The following is a 19,638-nucleotide window of genomic DNA, read 5'->3' as shown; positions in this document are numbered from 1 at the left end:
AAAGAGATCCAATCAGTCCATCCTAAAGGAGATCAGTCCTGAGTGTTCATTGGAAGGACTGATGCTGAAGTTGAAACTCCAGTACTTTGGCCACCTGATGCGAAGAACTGACTCACTGGAAAAGATCCTGATGCTGGGAAAGATTGAAGGCAGGAGAAGGGGATGACAGAGAATGAGATGGTTGGATGGCATCACCAACTCAATGGACATGAGTTTGGGTAAACTCCGGGAGTTGGTGATGGACAGGGAGGCCTGGCGTGCTGTGATTCATGGGGTCACAAAGAGTCAGACATGACTGAGCAACTGAACTGAAGATTTAGTCATCTGACCTAGAATTTTAACTTTGAAAGCAGATGAATGCAAACTCACCCGGGATGGTTTCTGCCTGTTTTACTCTGTAATATGTTCAGCATTTCCCCTTACAAATTAACTGTTAAAAACAAAAACAAAACAACCCACAGAATCCATATGGAGAGGTCAGAACCTTCTGCCAGTAGTTTCATGGATTTTGTTTTGCTTTGTTTTGTTTTGTTTTTTTTTACTTCCCTCAGAATGTCTTCCTGGATGAGCTTAAGGGATGCTGATGGAAATCAACTACTTTGAGTGGAGAGTGCCAAGAGCTGTTCCTGGAAGAGTGAGCCCCCAGGACAGGCAGATACTGACCTGGCCCTACACATCCTTTCTGGGCTTCCCTGGTGTTTCAGACGGTAAAGAATCTGCCTGCAATGCAGGAGACCTGGGTTTGATCCCTCAGTTGGGAAGATCCCTTGGAGAAGAGAATGGCTATCCAATCCAGCAATCTTGCCTGCAGAATTCCATGGACAGAGGAGCCTGGCGGTCTACAGGGCTACAGTCCATGGGGTTGCAAAGTGTTGGACATGATGGAGCAACTAGTGTGTGCACGCGCACACACACACACAAATACTTTCCAGCTATCTTTACCTCTGAGCCGTCTCTAAGTCTCCTAAAACTGGTTACTAACTCTGATCCACAAGGAGGATTTCTCAAAGGAGTAAAACAGAAGTGAGAAAAAAGGAAACGCCAGCCATGGTCCTGGAAGTTGAATACCAATGCTGTGGGATAAAGCTGAAACCAGGGATATTTAGAAAGGTCTGAGAATATTCAGATTTACCCCCAGTGTAAAAGGCAGGCACCACGCTTGGCTAATTGCAATATCTAACAGAATATTTCGGTTCAGAAGCAAATCTAGCTAATCATTTCGGAGATGCTTTTTTATGAAATATTTTAAGGACTGGAAATATTAATATGCTCTTGACATGTAAAAAATGCAAACATAAAGGTATTAATAATGATGATCACATTAATACATAAATAGGAACTGAGAGCATTTTAATGTTGGAAGACTGCACTGCTTTCAATGACGGAGCCTCACCAATGGATAACTTTGAATGAAAGTCTGTGGTTTGTCCCTTTTAACTTCAATCTTTCCTAGATTCCCTGTAAACGTGGACATCTGCAACGTATGTGTGTACAGGTGAGCATAAAGTATGAGTGTGTAAAGTGAACCATACACATATATATGTATAGATATATGGGATTTACTTCACCCACTGATTCTTGTGCAGTAACACCAGAATCTTCCCCCAAAGATTAATTTATCTGCAATATATGCGTTAGCGATTCTAAAAGATATGCATTAAAAATTTCTTCCATTATCTAAACTGAACATTTTAGGAGAAGTTTGAGTCTAGAAATGGCACCTCCTCTCACACTTACAAATTACTTTATGATTTTTTTAAACTAGCTTTTCCCCACTGGCACCTTAACCATGCATGAGCTGTAATAATACCTCTGTTTCATGATGAGAAAACTAGAAAGCAGAGAGGGAGCAACCCGCCTATGGTGATGGTGCTAGAATCAGAGTCTTGGGAAGAGGGGCAGAGCCTCCCTGACCCACGGAGGCTCCTCTGGCAAAGAAAGTCCAGCTCAAGGCGCAGATGCCAGAGTCCTCTGACCCAGCCAATGCCAGTGGTGAACCCCATGACATCTTATCTGAAGAAAGAACTGCATTCTCAATACAACCCTAGGAGCAGAGGAAGCTCCAGGTTTTAAAGTGAATAAAAGGGAGGGGGTATTTCTCATCTTGACATAAGGATTTTCCATCGAATGATATAAAATAATCTACTCATTTAGAACAACAAACAGAATAATAGTTAGAAAAAATATGTGATGTCTACATGCTTTAAGGAACATGACTATTGCTTAGAGAGAGACGGGCTTATAAATAAAAAAGAATCGTGACTGCTCAGTTTTTCCTGGGGCTCTGAGGCAAATAGAGTAGGTTTCCAGGGAGCCAGGTTATTTAGTTCAGTTTTTAGCACTATCTGCAGCAATATTTCAGAGCAAAATAAATAAAATATCTGTTCCTTTTCATCTGGCAGCAGCAAAGATCTCAGGGAAAAATAAATAAATAAATAAGAAATATGTAATCCCCATGGTGTAATCCTAGGGTATGGAAACTTACTTCTCTTAAATACCTCCCTCTGGCGTAATTGACTTTTCATGTGCATTTTAATAATGATATTTCAGCAGGTTGCAAGCGAGTTTTTTTTCCCCTTCTTCTGTTGTTGTTGTTGTAAATTATGGTTTTGGGGGAAAAAAAAGTGTTATAAATCTAATTACATTTTCACTTGTATTAACAAGTCAGCACAATCTTCTAGCACATTTACCAAGCAATTCCAATATTTACAGCTGACCTAATTGGTTGTGGGGTAGAAGCAATGTAAAATGTTTTATCATCCCAGTAGCTGTGCATGTGCTGAAGACAGCTGCTAAGGTATAAAGCTACCTGGCAACTCTGAAGTTTTGCCTGCCTTGAGTCTGCCTTCATCAGCCAGTTACAGAACAGGAAAGAAAGTGGGAGGGAAAGAGAAAGGGGTTCTGGGGTGGGGAGAAGAGGAGCTTATTAAAGATGTCTTCTCTGAATCCTTTTTTGGCAAGAAAGTATTTTTCCAGTTACTTGGGGCTGCTACAGACTCTAAAGTTAACTTGCTATTGGCAAGTTTGCATTTTGAAAAGGTATAAATACATGAAAGTCAACAATATCTTGAAGCTAAGTTGAGGCCAATCTTGGCCCTGCTCTTGAATTTCACAGTCAAAGCCCATGTGGTCTTTAGCAGGGGTCCCCAACCTCCGGGCCATGGACTGGTTCTGTACCGTGGCCTGTTGGAAACCAGGCCACACAGCAGGACGTGAGCATATTGAGCAAGCAAAGTTTCATCTGCATTTACAGTGGCTCCCCATCACTCGCGTTACCGCCGGAGCGCCCCCTGTCAGTTCAGCAGCAACATTCGATTCCCATACGGGCAGGAACCCTACTGTGAACTGGGGAAGGAAGGGATCTAGGTCGTGTGCTCCTTATGAGAATCCAACGCCTGATGATCTGAGGGGCAGCTGAGGTGGTGATGCTAACCCTGGGGAGTGGCTGCAAACACAGATTATCATGAGCACTCTAAATGCAATGCACTTGAATCACCCTGAAACCATCTCTACCCCCATTTGTGGAAAAATTGTCTTCCATGAAACTGGCTCCTGCTGCCAAAAAGGTTGGGGACCACTGGTCTTTAGGACCCAGGCATGGGTGTTACATAGGTTGGAAATTCTTATATCTTATGTCATTAGAGAACAGGCTGAAAAAAAAAAAAGGAAAGAAAGAAATCGCTCCTACCAGGCAAAGACCATACTGCTTCATGGGGAGACAGAAACTGGGTCTACCTCTCACAATAGCTGAGGTGAGTTCTGCTACAGCTTTGTCACCCCTCAGATTTAAATGAAAATCTCATTTATCTTTACGTCCTCTATCTTTCCTTTTAATGCCATTGATGTGAACAGATGTACAATGCCAGTACCATGTCAGCAGAGAGCTGCTTCCAGGCAAGTCTCCAGTCCATGGGTTCAATTATTTTGTGGGCAAGCTCTGTTTTCTGGGTTGTGATAATGGCTAACACTTACTGAGTGCTTACTCTCTGCTAGGAACTTCGCCAAGAGTCTAACACCCAGTCTTCTCATCAGTCCTAGGACATTAGTTGTTGTTTAGTTGCTCAGTTATGTCGACTCTTTTGTGACCCCATGGACTGTAGCCTGCCAGGCTCCTCTGTCCATGGGATTTCCCAGGAAAGATTCCTGGAGTGGGCTGCTATATCTAAAATGGATAACCAACAAAGACCTATTGTATAGCACATGGGACTTTGCCCAATGTTATATGCCAGCCTAGATGGGATGGGGGGTTTGGGGGAGAATGGATGCACGTATACATGTGGCTAAGTCCCTTCACTAATTCACCTGAAACTACCACAGCATTGTTAACTGACTATACCCCAATACGAACTAAAAAGTTTAAACTTAAAGAATACTGGAGTGGGTTGTTGCTTCCTTCTCCAGGGGATCTTCTCGACCCAGGGACCGAACCTGCATCTCTTGCATTGCAGGTGGATTCTTTATTTCTGAGCCACCAGGGAAGCCCCAGGACATTGGTACCACTTGTTTTACAGATGAAAAGTCTGGGTCACCATCACATGGAAGTCACAGAGTCACTGAGATCTGATCCTGATCCATTCACTTTTGGAGTCCCCACCACAGCCTTGGCAGTGGCGAGCCTCCTTATCACTTGCCTCAACCTGCAAACTAAAATGCCATCACACACAACAGGCTTCAAGGTGTGGTTTTAGATGCACCCAGGAGGTCCTTACCCAACATGATCTCGAATAACACCTCCCCATCCGAAATCCCCCAGCTATGTCTCTGCCCTTTAGTTGAAATCCCTGATCTTTGATGAAAGAAGAGTTACGCCTTGGAGGAGTAATAATCGTAAACTTCCATTTTCATGAAGGAGGCAAAAACCACACCTTGAAGCATGTTGTGTACGATGGCATCTTAGTTTTCAGGTTGAGGCAAGAATGACAAAGAAGGAGGCTGCCCATGGCCAAGGTTACAGTAGAGACTCTGAGGGATGGTTCAAATAGTAGATACTGATGAAAACAGGGAGTAGCTGGAGATTTTGAGTCCCTGAGCAGAGGTGATGGTGGACATCAAACAGAGAGCCCGAAACAGAGTGAAAAGTCTGTGGCAATTGCCTAAGTTGCATTTCTTTTTCCCTAGAAATGATGCCCTCTCCTTAGACCCTGCATTGTTTTTTTAGTCTCAAATAATTTCTTTTTAAATTGGAGTATAATTGCTTTACAATGGTGTGTTAGTTTGCTGTACTAAACACTGACTAAGGCTCTCACAATCTTCACCCTGTCTGGTTGAGTTAGCTGGGCTTTTATATATGACCCTACACCCTGAGGTCTCATCCTCACCTTTTAGGAGATTATAAATAAGAAGAATGAAAACTTGCAAAAACCAATTACTTAGTTCAAATAAATAAATACATTAAGTAATTAATCAGTTGTCCTAGTATTTTTATTACTGGGTCCTGGACTGCTTCCTCATCTTATCATCTAGCTAAATCAATGGAAATTTCCATACCCATAAGTCCTAGGAGAATTTGACTTCATTTTTCTTAAAACCTGTCCACATATTCACAAAGAGGCTTTAAGAAAGGCCTTTATCCCTCTTTGATTACAGCCTTCTAAGCTAGTCAAACAGACAGGGAGAGAAAGACAAGAATAATGAAAGGAATATGTTGAATTGTCCATGGCATTACTCTGACACTTTTATGAAGCCTAAAGCTATTTTGTCTTCTAGTTTTAAGTAATAAGAATAAAATATTGTTTGTTAACGTAAAGAACTCATTTATTCAATACATATCTGATGAATTGCTCCTATACAGGCAGACCTCAGGGATATTTTCCAGTTCAGTTTCAGACTACCACAATAAAGCAAGTATCACAAGAAGGCAAGTCACACTAATTTTTTGGTTTCCCAGGGATACAAAAGTTATGTTACTGTCATCTATTAAGAGTGCAATAGCATCATGTCTAAAAGGTGTGCATCCCTTAATTAAAAAATATTTTGTTGATAAAAAATTCTAACCATCATCTGAAACTCCAATGAGTTGTAATCTTTTGCTGCTAGAGGGTCCTGCTGCTGAAGACAGCAGATTGATCAGGATGACAGCAATTTCTTAAAATGAAGCAACAATGAAGCATTTCTCTGGAGAAGGCAATGCCATTTGATGACATTTTACTACCGGTAGAACTTCTTTCATAACTGGAGTCAGTCCCCCCAAACCCTGGTGCTACTTTATCAACTAAGTTTACTTACTATTCTAAATCCTTTGTGGTCCTTTCGGCCATCTTCACCAGGCATAGATTCCATCTCAAGAATCCACTTTCTTAGCTCATCCACAAGAAGCAACTCCTCATTCATAGTAGTCTATCATGGGACTGCAGCAATTCAGTTACATCTTCAGGATCCCTTCTAATTCTAGTTTTCTTGCTCCTTCTACCACATCTGCAGTTAGTTCCTCCGCTAGAGTCTTGAACCCCTCAAAGTCATTCATGAGGGCTGGAATCACTTCTTCCAAACTTGAGTTCATGTTGATATTTTGACCTCTTCCCATGAACTGTGAATGTCCCATGAATTGTGAGTGGCTTTAAGAATGGTGAATTCTTTCCAGAAGACTTTCAGTTCACTTCCCCCAGATCCATCAAAGGAATCACTATGTATGGCAGCGACAGCCACACAAAATGTATTTCCTAAATAACAAGACTTCAAAGTCAGAACGACTGCTTGATCCATGGGCTGCAGAGTGGATGTTGTGTGAGCAGGCATGAAGACAACATGAATCTTATTGTACATCCCCATCAGAGCTCTTGGGTGACCCAGGTGCGTTGTCAATGAGCAGAAATATTTTGAAATAAATATTTTACTAAGAACTAGGTCTCCACAATGGAGGAAATAACTCAGTAAACCATGTGTAAAGAGATGTGCTGTCATCCAGGTTTTGTTGTTCCATTTAAAAAGCACTATTAGGGTAGATGTAGCATCATTTTCATCTAAAAGATCCTAGGATTTTCAGAACAGTCTGCAAGATTTGGCTTCAACTTAGAGTCACCAGCTGCCTTAGCCCCTTACAAGTGTCAGCCTGTCCTTTGAAGCTTTGAAACCAGTTTGACTTCTCCCCTCTAGCTATCAAAGTACTACGGCATCTTCTTCCAATATCTGTATCTATATATATATATATACACACTATATAACTACTTATATATTTATATATATATATATATAACTATTTCATCCACACTGAAAACCTGTCATTTAGTGCATTCACCTTCATGAATCATCTTGGCTAAATTTTCTGGATCTCTTCCTGCAACTTCTACATCATCACTTGCTGCTTCACCTTGCACTTTATGTGATAGAGATGGTGTCTTTCCTTAAACCTCATGAACTAACCTCTGCTGGCGTCAACTTCTTCTGCAGGTTCCTCACCTCTCTCAGCCTTCAGAGAATGGAGGAGAATTCTGGATTCGGCTTTAGCTTAAAGGAATGCTGCAGCTGGTTTGATTTTCTATCCAGACCGCTAAAACTTTCTCCATATCAGCAACAAGGCTGTTTCAATTTCTTATCAACTGTGTGTTCACAGGAGTAGCACTTTTAATTTTTTTCAAGTACTTTCCCTTTGCATTCACAACTTGGCATTTGGCACAAGAGGCTTGGCTTTTGCCCTGTCTCTGTCTTCCTCACTAAGTTTAATAATTTCTGGGTTTTGATTTCAGGCGAGAGATGCATGGTTCTTCCTTTCACTTGAACACTTAGAGGCCATTGTAGGGTTATTAATGGGCCTAATTTCAATATTGCTGTGTCTCAGGGAAAGGGAGGCCCGAGGAGAGGGTGAGAGATGGGGGGACAGCTGGTCAGTGGGGCAGTCAGAACACACACATTTATCAGTTAAGTTCACAGTCTTATATGGGTGAGGTTCATGGTGCCCCAACTACAATAGCAGAATCAAAAACCACTGATCACAGATCACCACAACAAAATAATAATAGAAAACTTAGAAATATTACAAAAATTATCAAAATGAGATACAAAGTAAGCAAATGCTATTGGAAGAATAGCATCAATCCACTTTAGTGCGAGGTGGCCACAGGCCTTCAACGTATAAAAAAAATAAATAAATAAAAATAAAGAGAGAAACAAAAGCAGTATATACCAAGCACAGTTAAAGTATGCTTGTCTGTATGGTACCTTGCTGGAGTCCTGGCACACTGCTTCTCAAGAAGTCAGATTTTCGCCAATAGATCTGAGACAAGAACTAGAAAGGCACTGTTTAGAAATTCCAAAAGAATGAATCTACTCATTCTTCTCAAATTCTTATTCTTTTATTCCCTGAAATGCTCTTTCATCTATCTTTGATACTCAGGCTCATGATGCTTCAGTTCAGTTCAGTTCAGTCACTCAGTCATGTCCAACTCTTTGTGATCCCATGGACTGCAGCATGCCAGGCTTTCCTGTCCATCACCAACCCCCGGAGTTTACTCAAACTCATGTCCATTGAGTCGGTGATGCCATCTAACCATCTCATCCTCTGTTGTCACTTTCTCCTGCCCTTAATCTTTCCCAGCATCAGGGTCTTTTCAAATGAGTTGGTTCTTCTCAAATGAGTTGGTTCTTCGCATCAGGTGGCCAAAGTACTGGAGTTTCAGCTTCAACATCAGACCTTCCCGTGAACACCCAGGACTGATCTCCTTTAGGAGGGACTGGTTGGATCTCCTTGCAGTCCAAGGGACACTTCAAGAGTCTTCTCCAACACCACAGTTCAAAAGCATCAATTCTTCAATGCTCATCTTTCTTTATAGTCCAACTCTCACAACATGACTACTGGAAAAACCATAGCTTTGACTAGATGGACCTTTGTTGGCAAAGTAACATCTCTGCTTTTTAATATGCTATCTAGGTTGGTCATAACTTTTCTTCCAAGGAGCAAGTGTCTTTTAATTTGCTTAAATATATCATTTCTAGATGTGCCTGTGTCTATCTTTACCCCTACCCCAATATCTATACCTATCATTGAACACAGATATATTTGTACCACTGTTTTTTTTTTTTAACTTTTTATTGAGACTTGATGAAGCTGCTCATTAAACTTCATGGCCAAAATACACCCCTGCTAGTGATTCTTGTGTATCAATTGAATATCAGTTGAAATGAGGAAGGCATCTTCAGAGGTTCTAAAACTTAAGGCAGGAAACCAGAGGACTGGGAACATAAGAGCTACCTGGCCTCTGAAGAAAGGTAATTCTGGGAGATGAAATGCTGGCTACACAGTACTAAGCAGGTGTAGATTTCTAGAAGGCGATGTGAAATCCTACAGTAAGGGAATACCCAATAAGTATGTATGAAGGAATGAAGCAAAGAATGATTCTGATTTACCAGTGATGGACCATATTTTATGTAAACAGAGAAGTCTGTGCCTGTCTAGAGGGAAAGTTATTTTAAAAGCTTAATATGGACAAAAGGGGAAAAAGTACCTACTCAGGTAATCTCACTTGGTTAGCTTTGCAGAAAGATCAGACAAGGTGTGGAGAGAGAAGAACCACATATGGTGATTCATATCCAAGCTCCTTCCCCTGGAAAGACCCTGGAAGCTGGTTCTCAGTAGGAATTCAGAAACCACTGAGGTTAAAAGATGGCGTTTCTCCTGTCTGGATCATCTGAAGCACAGAATTCAATAAATGTGAACAGCTGAGACTAGAAGGAGAGGAAGGGCCCAGCTTTCTTTCCTAATATCAGTGTGTGTGTGTGTGTGTGTGTGTGTGTGTGTGTAGGGGGCATGGTACCTGAAAATGAAAAGTTGTAGGGACAGACATCCCAGGATCCATGGTGGGCAGAGTATGCACTGGCCATCCCGATGGCCTATAATTTGCTCAGAACCTGAAGGCTGCCGTGGGATTAGCTGGAAGACCCTGGGAAAGCGCCAAGGAAGCAGCTGGAACCTCCATGGAAAGAGTGTTCTGGAGGGGACATGGTGAGCAACCAACAGACTTGGGCAAAGCAAAGTGAGTGTGCCCATGGGAAGTACCACATCACAGACCTTCACTGGAAACCCTGAAGACAAGTTCCGCTGAGCTGATGGTCTATGGCTGGTGGGCCATAGACAGTGCGTGAGATCTGGGAAGATCTTAAACTTCAAGCCCTCTCCCCTTGAAGGAGAAAGAAACTAGTTGCAAAAGCATGGAAATCTACTAGCCAGAGAAATGAAGGCAGAGGGAAGTGGGAGGGGGAAGGGGCAGAATCACAGCATAGGTACCCTTTTTCACTTGCTCAATTCTTGCTACAATCCTCACAACATTTCAATTCGGTTCTAATGTTATCTCTGCTTTGCAGATGAGGAAACTGATGTAGGGCTCAAGCCTGCCCTGGGGCAATGCTCACTTGCCTTAAAGAGCTAAGGCTGGGCTGGACATTTGGATAAAGAGACAAAAAATAATATGCATGGCCTCTGATATCTCTAAAAAGACATGGGGAGCATGAAGACAAAGCTGACACCATTAACAGGACCTTAGCCACAGGTTTCACAGAGACAAAACGGAAAGGGAAGTTGTGTGGAAACTTATTTGGGTTTCAACAGCATGTGTAAGATTTGAATGAGGCAGGCCCAGAAGGAGGGCTTCTGCGGAAGGGCCGATAGTCCCAAAGAAGACAAATCTTTCCACTAGAATTGGCCTCCTCTCCCGACCCAGATCCATCACACACTGCTTGAAAATTTCTACCTCTCCTTGTTTCAATGATTAGCTATCTATCTGTGTCCACTTGAGTTTACAAAACCCAACTTTTAAAAATACTGACTTAGTGTGGTTTTTCTGCTACTAGTCAGTCACAACATAAGTGGATTGCCATTTCCTTCTCCAACAATATGAATTAGTTGTATCCAAACATTTTCTTTCTAATATTCAGTCAAAGCCAGTTTTCCTGAAAAAGTGGATTTTGATAGAGACAGAGAATAGTCAATATGGGGTTTGATCCCTGAGTTGGCGAGATCCCCTGGAGGAGGAAATGGCAACCCACTTCAGCATTCTTGCCTGGGAAATCCCATGGATGGAGGAGCCTGGCGGGCTACAGTCCATGGGGTCGCGAAGAGTAGGGTACGACAGAGCATGCACAGACATCATAGTTGTCAGGTTCAATAGCAGAATGGACAGAACTCTCCTAAGCTCACCCAAGTGGGGTAGCCACAGAAAGAAATCAGAGGCGAAGGCAAAGGGAGCCCAAGAGGGATTGGTATGCATTTCTATTTATCACCACATTGTGCAGAGGTCTCATCTTTTCACCCTGAAAGAAACAAGAGGAAATATTCACCTTCCCCCCTTCTCAAATCACATGACCCCTTGGTTTAAGGCCAGTTTCCCTGGTACCTTAGCTGATAAAGAATCCGCCTGCGAGGACACAGAAGAACACGACTAGTATTTGTCTATTTGCTCAACAAACCATATTTAACTACCATCTATTAAACAGACTTTTGTGTGCTAGTCTGAGATCTGAACTGCTATTTATGACATTGCTTACTGTTGCTTTTTCTGTGGGGAAAGAACGACACCAGGGATGCAATGAAATATTGGACTATAACTTTTGAGTATGTTAAGGCTGTTTGAACTGCCTCGAGGACTAAGAATAGAAGATAGTATTTTCTAAACTTACCAGAAAACCCACTGGTGGTCTGAAGATTCCATCTTTAAAAACACCAAGCCTACTGTCAGCAAACCTATAAATAACTGTATGCTGTTTTGGAAATGTGCATGTAATACTATTAACACATCAAAAATGGATCACAAGTTACACCTATCACACATTTTATATTATTTCCCCAATAATGCCTACTCATCTCTATTAAGCCATCAAGTCTATTTTACCACTCGTGGACATAGGTTTGTTAGTTTGCTGGTTGGAATTATCTTTGCCCTACAAAAAGAAGAACCACAACAAAACCCCCAAAACCAGAAAACAAAACCCACTCTATTTTGTAGTCCTATGTGGGAGCAAGATGTGTCGTGGATCCCATTAATGCTGGATTTCAGTCAACTGAGTTGACCACTCCCTTGATGAAATATCACAGAAAATTCACCCACAAATGTCATTTATCTATCGACATGCATACAGCCGTCTGTTCAGCAGTGTGGCTTTGATCAGTTTCTTAAGCTCTATAATTCATGAGAATTTGTCTTGTTTTTTAATTAAGAGGTGGAAGATGATTAAGTATCCTCTTTAGAGATAATCTGGATGGGACACTATCACTATCCTTGACCTTTTTTAGATGTAATCATGAACCCCCAGTCATATAGAGGGCTGATGGGTCGTCTGCAGATGGACCAGGCCATGTGGACCAATTCTCCTTTTTGAAAAATTGGGGACATATGCATACCTATGACTGATTTGTGTTGATGTGTGGCAGAAACCAACACTACATGGTAAAGAAATTATCCTCCAATTAAAAATTAAAAAAAATTATTGTAGTTTAGTTGATTTATAATGTGTTAGTTTCAGGCATACAGAGAAGCAAAGCAGTTATATATGTATATGTGTGTGTGTGTGTGTGTGTGTGTGTGTGGATATATATATCCACTCCTTATTAAAACATTTTCCCTACAGTTCACCTATTTTGCATATATTTTACATATAGTGTGTATATGTCAGTCCCAATTTATACCCCTCCCTATGCCCTGGTCACCATAAGTTTGTTTTCTTTTTTTTTTTTTTTTTTTCATAAGTTTGTTTTCTATATTCATGACTCCACTTCTGTTTTGTAAATAAGTTCATTTGCAACCTTTTTTTTAGAGTCCACATATAAGTGACATCATATGATACTTGTCTTTCTGTACCTGACTGACTTCACTCAGTATGGGAATCTCTAGGTCCATCCATTTGCTGCAAATGGCATTATTTTATTCTTTTTATGGCTGAGTAATATTCCATTGTATATATGTACCGCATCTTTTTTATCCATTCCTTTGTTGATGCACATTTAGGTTGCTTCCATGCCCTGATTACTGTAAATAGTGCTGCGATGAACACCGGGGTGCATGCATCTTTTTGAATTATTATTTCCTCCTGGTTGCCCAGGAGTGAGATTGCTAGGCCTTATGGTTGTCCCATTTTTAGTTTTTAGAGGACCCACCATACTGTTTTCCACAGTGGTTGTGCCAATTTAAATTCCCACCAACAGTGGAGGAGGGTTCAATTTTCTCCACACACTCTCTAGCATTAATTGTTTGTATATTTTTTGATGATGGCCATTCTGATTGGTGTGAGCTGATATCTCACTGTAGTTCTGATTTGCATTTCTCCAATGATTAGTTAAAATTTTCCTTTTAGATGCCTGCTTTACACCTTTTCCTTATTTATCACAGATAATAAAGAAATTAAAGACAATGGGGAAACATCTGTGATTCTGTTCTTACAGCCGTGTTAAAGAATGGTGAGAAAAGTCAGTGAAACTCAATGGCTGAAACTGGATTTTCTGTGGGTTCTCCTTATCCATGACTTGCCAATCCTCTCGTATCACAGAGAAGACACAGGAAAGAATAAATGAAAGCATAAACATAGTTGGAACATTTTATGTGTTGTCACATATGTTGTCTTTAGTCACAAAACACTTTTCAGATTGGAATTGTGTTTTTGCAACAACTGTGCATTAACACAAATGTAACATACACACATATATATTCACACGTGGGCAATATCAACAACCAAGAGTGTGTTCTTGAGAAATCTGAAACATTGTTCCTCACTCCTTCATACAGTCCCACTTCTAGTCAGGCTACTCAGACACGGAGGGCTCCATGTGTTCCCCACGATTTGCCCATGTCACGTCTGTCACAGGAATCGAGATCCCATGCTCTTATCTTTCTCCCAATCCCACCCCACTTCCTACAGGAAACACTCTGGAACAATCCACCGAGCCCCCACTGACCTCTTCCTCCTTGACCTCTTGCCAGAATCATCAGTGTAGCTCTGGAAGGGATGCTGCTTTATTTGGCCTCAAATTAATTTATCTGAATTCATCTGGTATACCCAACCAGGTTGCCCGGGGAGTTGAAACATGATTTCTGCATCTAACAACACACCCAGCAGAGGGTCTACTTAGCACACAGAGCTACTCAATGCATAGTACATTACCAACCATTTTTAAAGGAAAAAGGGGAAGTTCCTTAGCAGTCCAGTGGTTAGGACTTTCCACTTTCATTGCTATGGCCCTGAGTTCCATCCCTGGTCAGGGAACTAAGATCCTGCAAGCCACGTGGTGAGACCAAAAAAGACAAGAACTATCGACAAATGCCACCACTAGCTTGTAAGTATGAGTGAGGCAAAACTCTTGAAATTCCATAGAATCTTTCCTCCAAAAAGTTTGTAGTCCTTTCATGCAGATTATCTCACTTAGGTTTCATAAAATCCTGGAATAAAAGTCAATAGAATAGAATAGCAGAACAGAGAATATAATTTCTAGGCTTTTATATTCCTCTCAGAAAGCATACCACTGAGAGGCGGCCCCTTTGGGGCTCAGATGTCTGCCTCACCTGCTGGACAGGTACAGCGAAACCTCTGTTAACCAGACCCATCTATCCAGAACCCTCCATTAAACAGAAACCAGACCCCTCATGCGTTAAAAGAAAGACGTGGATTGCAGCAAAATAAGATCAAGGATTTACTTCAAAATCCACATCCTTGGAGAGCTCTGCACCTACAACCTATGCAGCCCAATTTCATATCCCTTCCCAGATATAAGAACTGATCATTGCAATAATATGGACCATGGAACGAATGCTTACTCTCAGCCAGGAATCAAGTAAAGTGTTTTAAATACCTCATCTCATTCAGTCATTACAAAGAAGCTCAGGGTCTTCATCACTGTTATACTCATTTAAATCAGAACTGAGACACCAAGAAGTAAAGAAACTTGCTCAAGATCACACAGCTTAAGACCAGTGTTTGCCCTTCACACTGTGTAATGCCACAGCACAATTTCTCTGCTCTGAAGAAAATGTAATATCTACTCACAGCCGATGACAATTCTCAGTCGTGAAAGATTTTCCTGGTATATTACAGCTACTAAGTTGAAACGTTGCCAATACACTATAGAGTTATTCACAATAAAATCAGGGGTGATAGAACTTTTACATCAACCCTCTATTTAAAAATTAACTAAACAGATTACGCACTCTTCAGCTACAACCCTAAATTCGGTTTAATTAGGGTTTTCATGGACTAAAGAGATGTAGAAATTTGAGTAGGGGAGGGAAAATTTATTGGCCCTATTTTGCAGACCTAAAACCAAAGGCAATCTCATCATCAATTTGCTAAAAATAAGGGTTGGATTGATAATAGAAAAAAAACTGGGAAAGAGCTGGAATCTTGCCCTGACACACATTTCCAGAGTACTTAGGGGTGATCTGAATGAAAACTGGGTGCATAACCTTTGGTCGTCATTGGTAAAAATGATTGGAACAATGCCGGGGACAGGTATATTTGTTTAGCTAAGTGATATTGGGAGAAGCTGGGATGAATTCATGTTGGTGAGGAACAATTGCATTAGTCACGATAGGAGCAGATAAAGCTAATAATTCAAGTCAAATTTTTGTTGCCCAGCGATTCTTAAAAACTGATAGGGAACCAGGGTTCCCTGAGGCGCTTACTTGGTGGTAACGCTCAAGTTGCTACAGAAGCTCATATGTGTTTCTGAGTAGGAGTCCCGGGGTCCACAGTATTCCTCCTGGCTGTCTCTCATCACCATGACCGTTGTCCCTGCAATGGCAGAGCCATCTTGGTGAGTTGGCATAATACCCCTTCATTCTGGACTATTCCTATTGACTGAGACAGCTCTATATCCTTGACTAGGGAGAGGGTGAGAATTTCAAGCCATAGTCTAGTTCTAAGAGGATGGTTTGTAGAGAGCTCTTTAATTTTCTTCTGCAGAGTTAGAGAGTGGGCGAAAATGATTGTGAAGGTGTTCCTACCATATGGTCTGTTTAAAATAAGCACACATTGCGTACTTTCTTAACCATTCTGCACCTTTGTAATCCGTCGCTCCTCCCATCTCACCCAAGAGTGTAGCCTTGGGGAGCCTTTTGCTGCTAGCACGGTCTGCAGTCATGAGGTGCGTGCTAAGTTGCTTCAGTCATGTCCAACTTTTTGCAACCCTAAGGACTGTATCCAGTCAGGCTCCTCTATCCATGGGCTTCTCCAGGCAAGAATACTGGAGGGGGTTGCCATGCCCTCCTCCATGGAATCTTCCCAACCCAGGGATGGAACCTGTGTCTCTTACACCTCCTGCATTGGCAGGCGGGTTCTTTGCCACTAGTGTCACTACAGGCTCTAAGAAAAGATCCCAGCCAAGTCCCCTCCTCCCTCCCCAGATCCTGGTCAGGCTGCAATTCATTGTCCTCCAATTCTGTCTCCTTTTATTTCATTTTTCCTTCAAGCCTTCCTTTCTTATTTTAACTTTGAAGGACCTTGATCTTACACGGGATATGTCCCCAAAACATGTGTAAATTTCCACATCTGGAAACAACACAAAAGCAGATTACCTTTTCATCTGCAAAATGGGAATGAGAATGGGGCTTCAAAGGCTGATTGAGGAGGATGAACGCAAGGACGGGTGAAACGTGGTCTTTAGATGAGCCACAGGAAGCTGCTTTGAGATGGAAAAAGCAAAAACCTGACATGTGAGCCATGACTCCTTCCTGCATCTATATGCTGATATTCCATCATGCCCCTCTTATTCCAGAGCAGAGATTTAACCTAGGAATCCTTTCAGAGCGCTGGGCTAGGAAGACATGCCTGCTCAGTAAGAATTGGCACTTGGTACTGTGATGAAAAGTAGCATTCTAAAGGATGCGTTGGAAGTTAAATGCTTTTCTTTCACGATTCAAAAACCCTGCATGATCTGCTTCCCTGAACCTGAATGCCAGATGATCAGAGAGGGGTACATTGCCCGGGAAGAAGTCATCAAGGAGATGGACAAAGTCAAAGAACGATCAAGGCTACTCCTCCACGGCCGCCCACCTAAGTGGAGAAAAGATACACATTTCCTCCTAGAAATCTAAGACTTTCCCTGTACTGAGACTACTCAGAATGCAGAGCTCCTCTGGGACAATCCTTTAAGCCCGTAGCTCATCAGGTTTGGGACAATGGCAGACAGAACGAGCCACAGAAATATTCTACTATCCCTTTTCTTTTGATGTAATTCCTTCTGAGCCATTTTAATCTACAGAAAATATCAACTGAGTCAAAACACACTTTTGGAAGAAGAAGGACATCCTTTGCAGATGTGATCTGTCGGCTTAAATCAGCAGTAATTGCGTCATACAGGTGTGCTAACGGCCAGGTCTGGAATAAGATCGCTCCCTGCCTGTAATCCTCAGAAAGCCTTCACTTTACATATGGAATTTTGATGGGGTTTTGAGGTTGACTCATGTTTCCTTATTCCATGGTTACTTTTTTTGCCCTGGGCGGGAAAATGGCTTAGGAAGGGAACTTCTGAAGAAATATCTAAGTGAGGACTAGCGTTTTACCAACTGTCAGCCTTTAAAGGCTGGCCAGCTTAGTGCTTCTGATAGAAAGTGAGCTGTGGAATGTAAAAGGCAACATGCCGAAACTGGCTGGAGAACAATGGAACTTTCGGGAAGTCTCAGCTTTCTCAGAGTCTCACTCTCCAGCCAAGGATGTGTGCCAGGTATTAAAAAAAGGTAGCGGGGGGTGGGGGGGTAGGGGGTTTCAGTGAGTACTAGGCATGCTGCTGCTAAGGTGCTTTAGTCGTGTCCGACTCTGTGCAGCCCCCTAGACGGCAGTCCACCAGGCTCCCCTGTCCCTGGGATTCTCCAGGCAAGTATACTGGAGTGGGTTGCCGTTCCCTTCTCCAATGCATGAAAGTGAAAAGTGAAAGTGAAGTCACTCAGTCGTGTCCGACTCTAAGCGACCCCATGGACCGCAACCTACCAGGCTTCTCCTTCCATGGGATTCGCCAGGCAAGAGCACTGGAGTGGGGTGCCATGGCCTTCTCCGGAGCACTAGGTATGGAGCTCTCGAAATTTCTGTTAAATAAAGCTTTGAATCTTCCCTGGTGTCCTTCTTGATAAAATCTCTCCTTAGAATATGTAAATGGTTTGCATAATGTTGGCAGCTTCCTGCATGGGCGTAGGGGCTGGAAGGCACGGTCTGCATGAAAATGGGTGGTGTCTCTGGTTGTGTGTTGCTGGCTCCGAAGGGGAAACAACTGGTCCACATGATCTCTTTGGTCCCTTCAACTCTAAATTCTGTAATCCTAATGAATTTCAAAAAGAGTCTGAAAGTATCCTCTCTACCAGAGGAGGCTGTTAAGAATGTGCAACGATCTATTATTGCCTTTCTCCTCAGTTTCTTCTCTGCTTCAGACATTCAGGCGGGGAGGGCTCAGAATAAAATAAAACTAGGAAGCAAACTCCCCTTCTCTCAAGGCAGTAGACAAACAACTGAATTTTCTCTGATTTCATTTTCTAAGAAAGTTTGACCACTTGATTTGTTTATATTTTAATTTATCTACAGCTGACAATGTGAAAAAAATATGTTTTCATATTGTAGGCAAGGGAAAATGAAACAAAATTTTGCCTAATGCTCTAAACTAAAGGCTTATTATGACTTCTTCTCTATAGATATTTTAAAGAGAATTTCCTTATAAGCATTAGACATCAAAAAACACACGGCATCTAAGATATCCAAGACCTGTGGGTGGCTGAACAAAAACATGAAAGCCCTATGTAAGGCCAACATCTTGATTATCTTTCTCTCTTCTTCAAGAAATGATTCCTTGAGAATGACAGTCAACCGTTCTCCATGATAGAACTGCCTTTAAAACATGCCCCATGCATGATTTCCATGTTGACAGTAACCATTTTACGCCTTTCTGTCTCCCTCAAATCTTATCAGAGTCGCAATGAGTGAAAATAACTTCTGCCTTATTTGGCTGAATCTGAATCTTCTCCAGTCTACTCAGTAGGTGCATTGTTAGAAAATTCCGTAATCTGCTAGTCGTTGGGACACACCTAAGAAGTGATACCAGGTCTTCCAGACAAGAAACACTGCTCTTAGGAGCTGCAGCAGCAGGATGACAAGTGATCAAGCCCATGCCTTCCTCTTGCAAAAGGAGGGATAACATTCATCCACCTGTTGATTTTTTATTTATATATCTGTTCATGATAAAAACTTTAAGAAGATTATAATAGCCATGAAAGGTGGCATGGATTGACTTGAAGAGAGGCTAGATACAGGGAAACCAGCAAGGATGCTGTTGTAATCATTGGGATAAGAAATATGGAGAGGGCCACGGAGCAGGTGGAGATGGACACGGAAGACGACAGGGAAGGGAGCCCTACAGCCAACTGCAGGACTGGCCCCAAGAACAATGGCGACTGTCATGAGCACAGAAACACAAGATATTGGCCTGTGGTCTTGGTGGACCAGGTTGTTCTCCATTTTACTGGAACTGGGGGGACATATGATCCCTGACCCTGCTTTAGAGACGAAGAGTCACTTAAGCACACCTGTGCTCCCTCCTACCCACAGCCATTGGTGCTGCCGGAGGGCTTGGACGACTGTTAGCCAAGCTAGAGAGATGAGCTGCTTGACTCATTACAGGGGTGAGAACTCAGGCTTCTGGGTTTGGAATGCTCATCCCTGGGGAATGCTGGCTGGGCAGATTCCTTT

At 42.1% G+C, this 19,638-nt stretch overlaps 1 protein-coding gene across 1 annotated transcript in view; it reads right to left on the bottom strand.

The window, feature by feature from the left end:
- Nucleotides 1-19,638, bottom strand: part of KCNU1 (potassium calcium-activated channel subfamily U member 1) — a 136,404-nt gene that overhangs the window by 54,167 nt on the left and 62,599 nt on the right. Inside the window, exon 19 of the mRNA XM_043893676.1 lies at nt 15,594-15,702. Coding sequence (XP_043749611.1) covers nt 15,594-15,702 — 109 coding nt within the window. The remainder of the gene's footprint in view (nt 1-15,593; nt 15,703-19,638) is intronic.

This window comes from Cervus elaphus, chromosome 32 (assembly GCF_910594005.1).
Source record: "Cervus elaphus chromosome 32, mCerEla1.1, whole genome shotgun sequence".
NCBI classification, from domain to species: domain Eukaryota; kingdom Metazoa; phylum Chordata; class Mammalia; order Artiodactyla; family Cervidae; genus Cervus; species Cervus elaphus.
The sequence above is the reverse complement of the archived record's forward strand: the minus strand, read 5'-3'. Positions and strand labels throughout refer to the sequence as shown.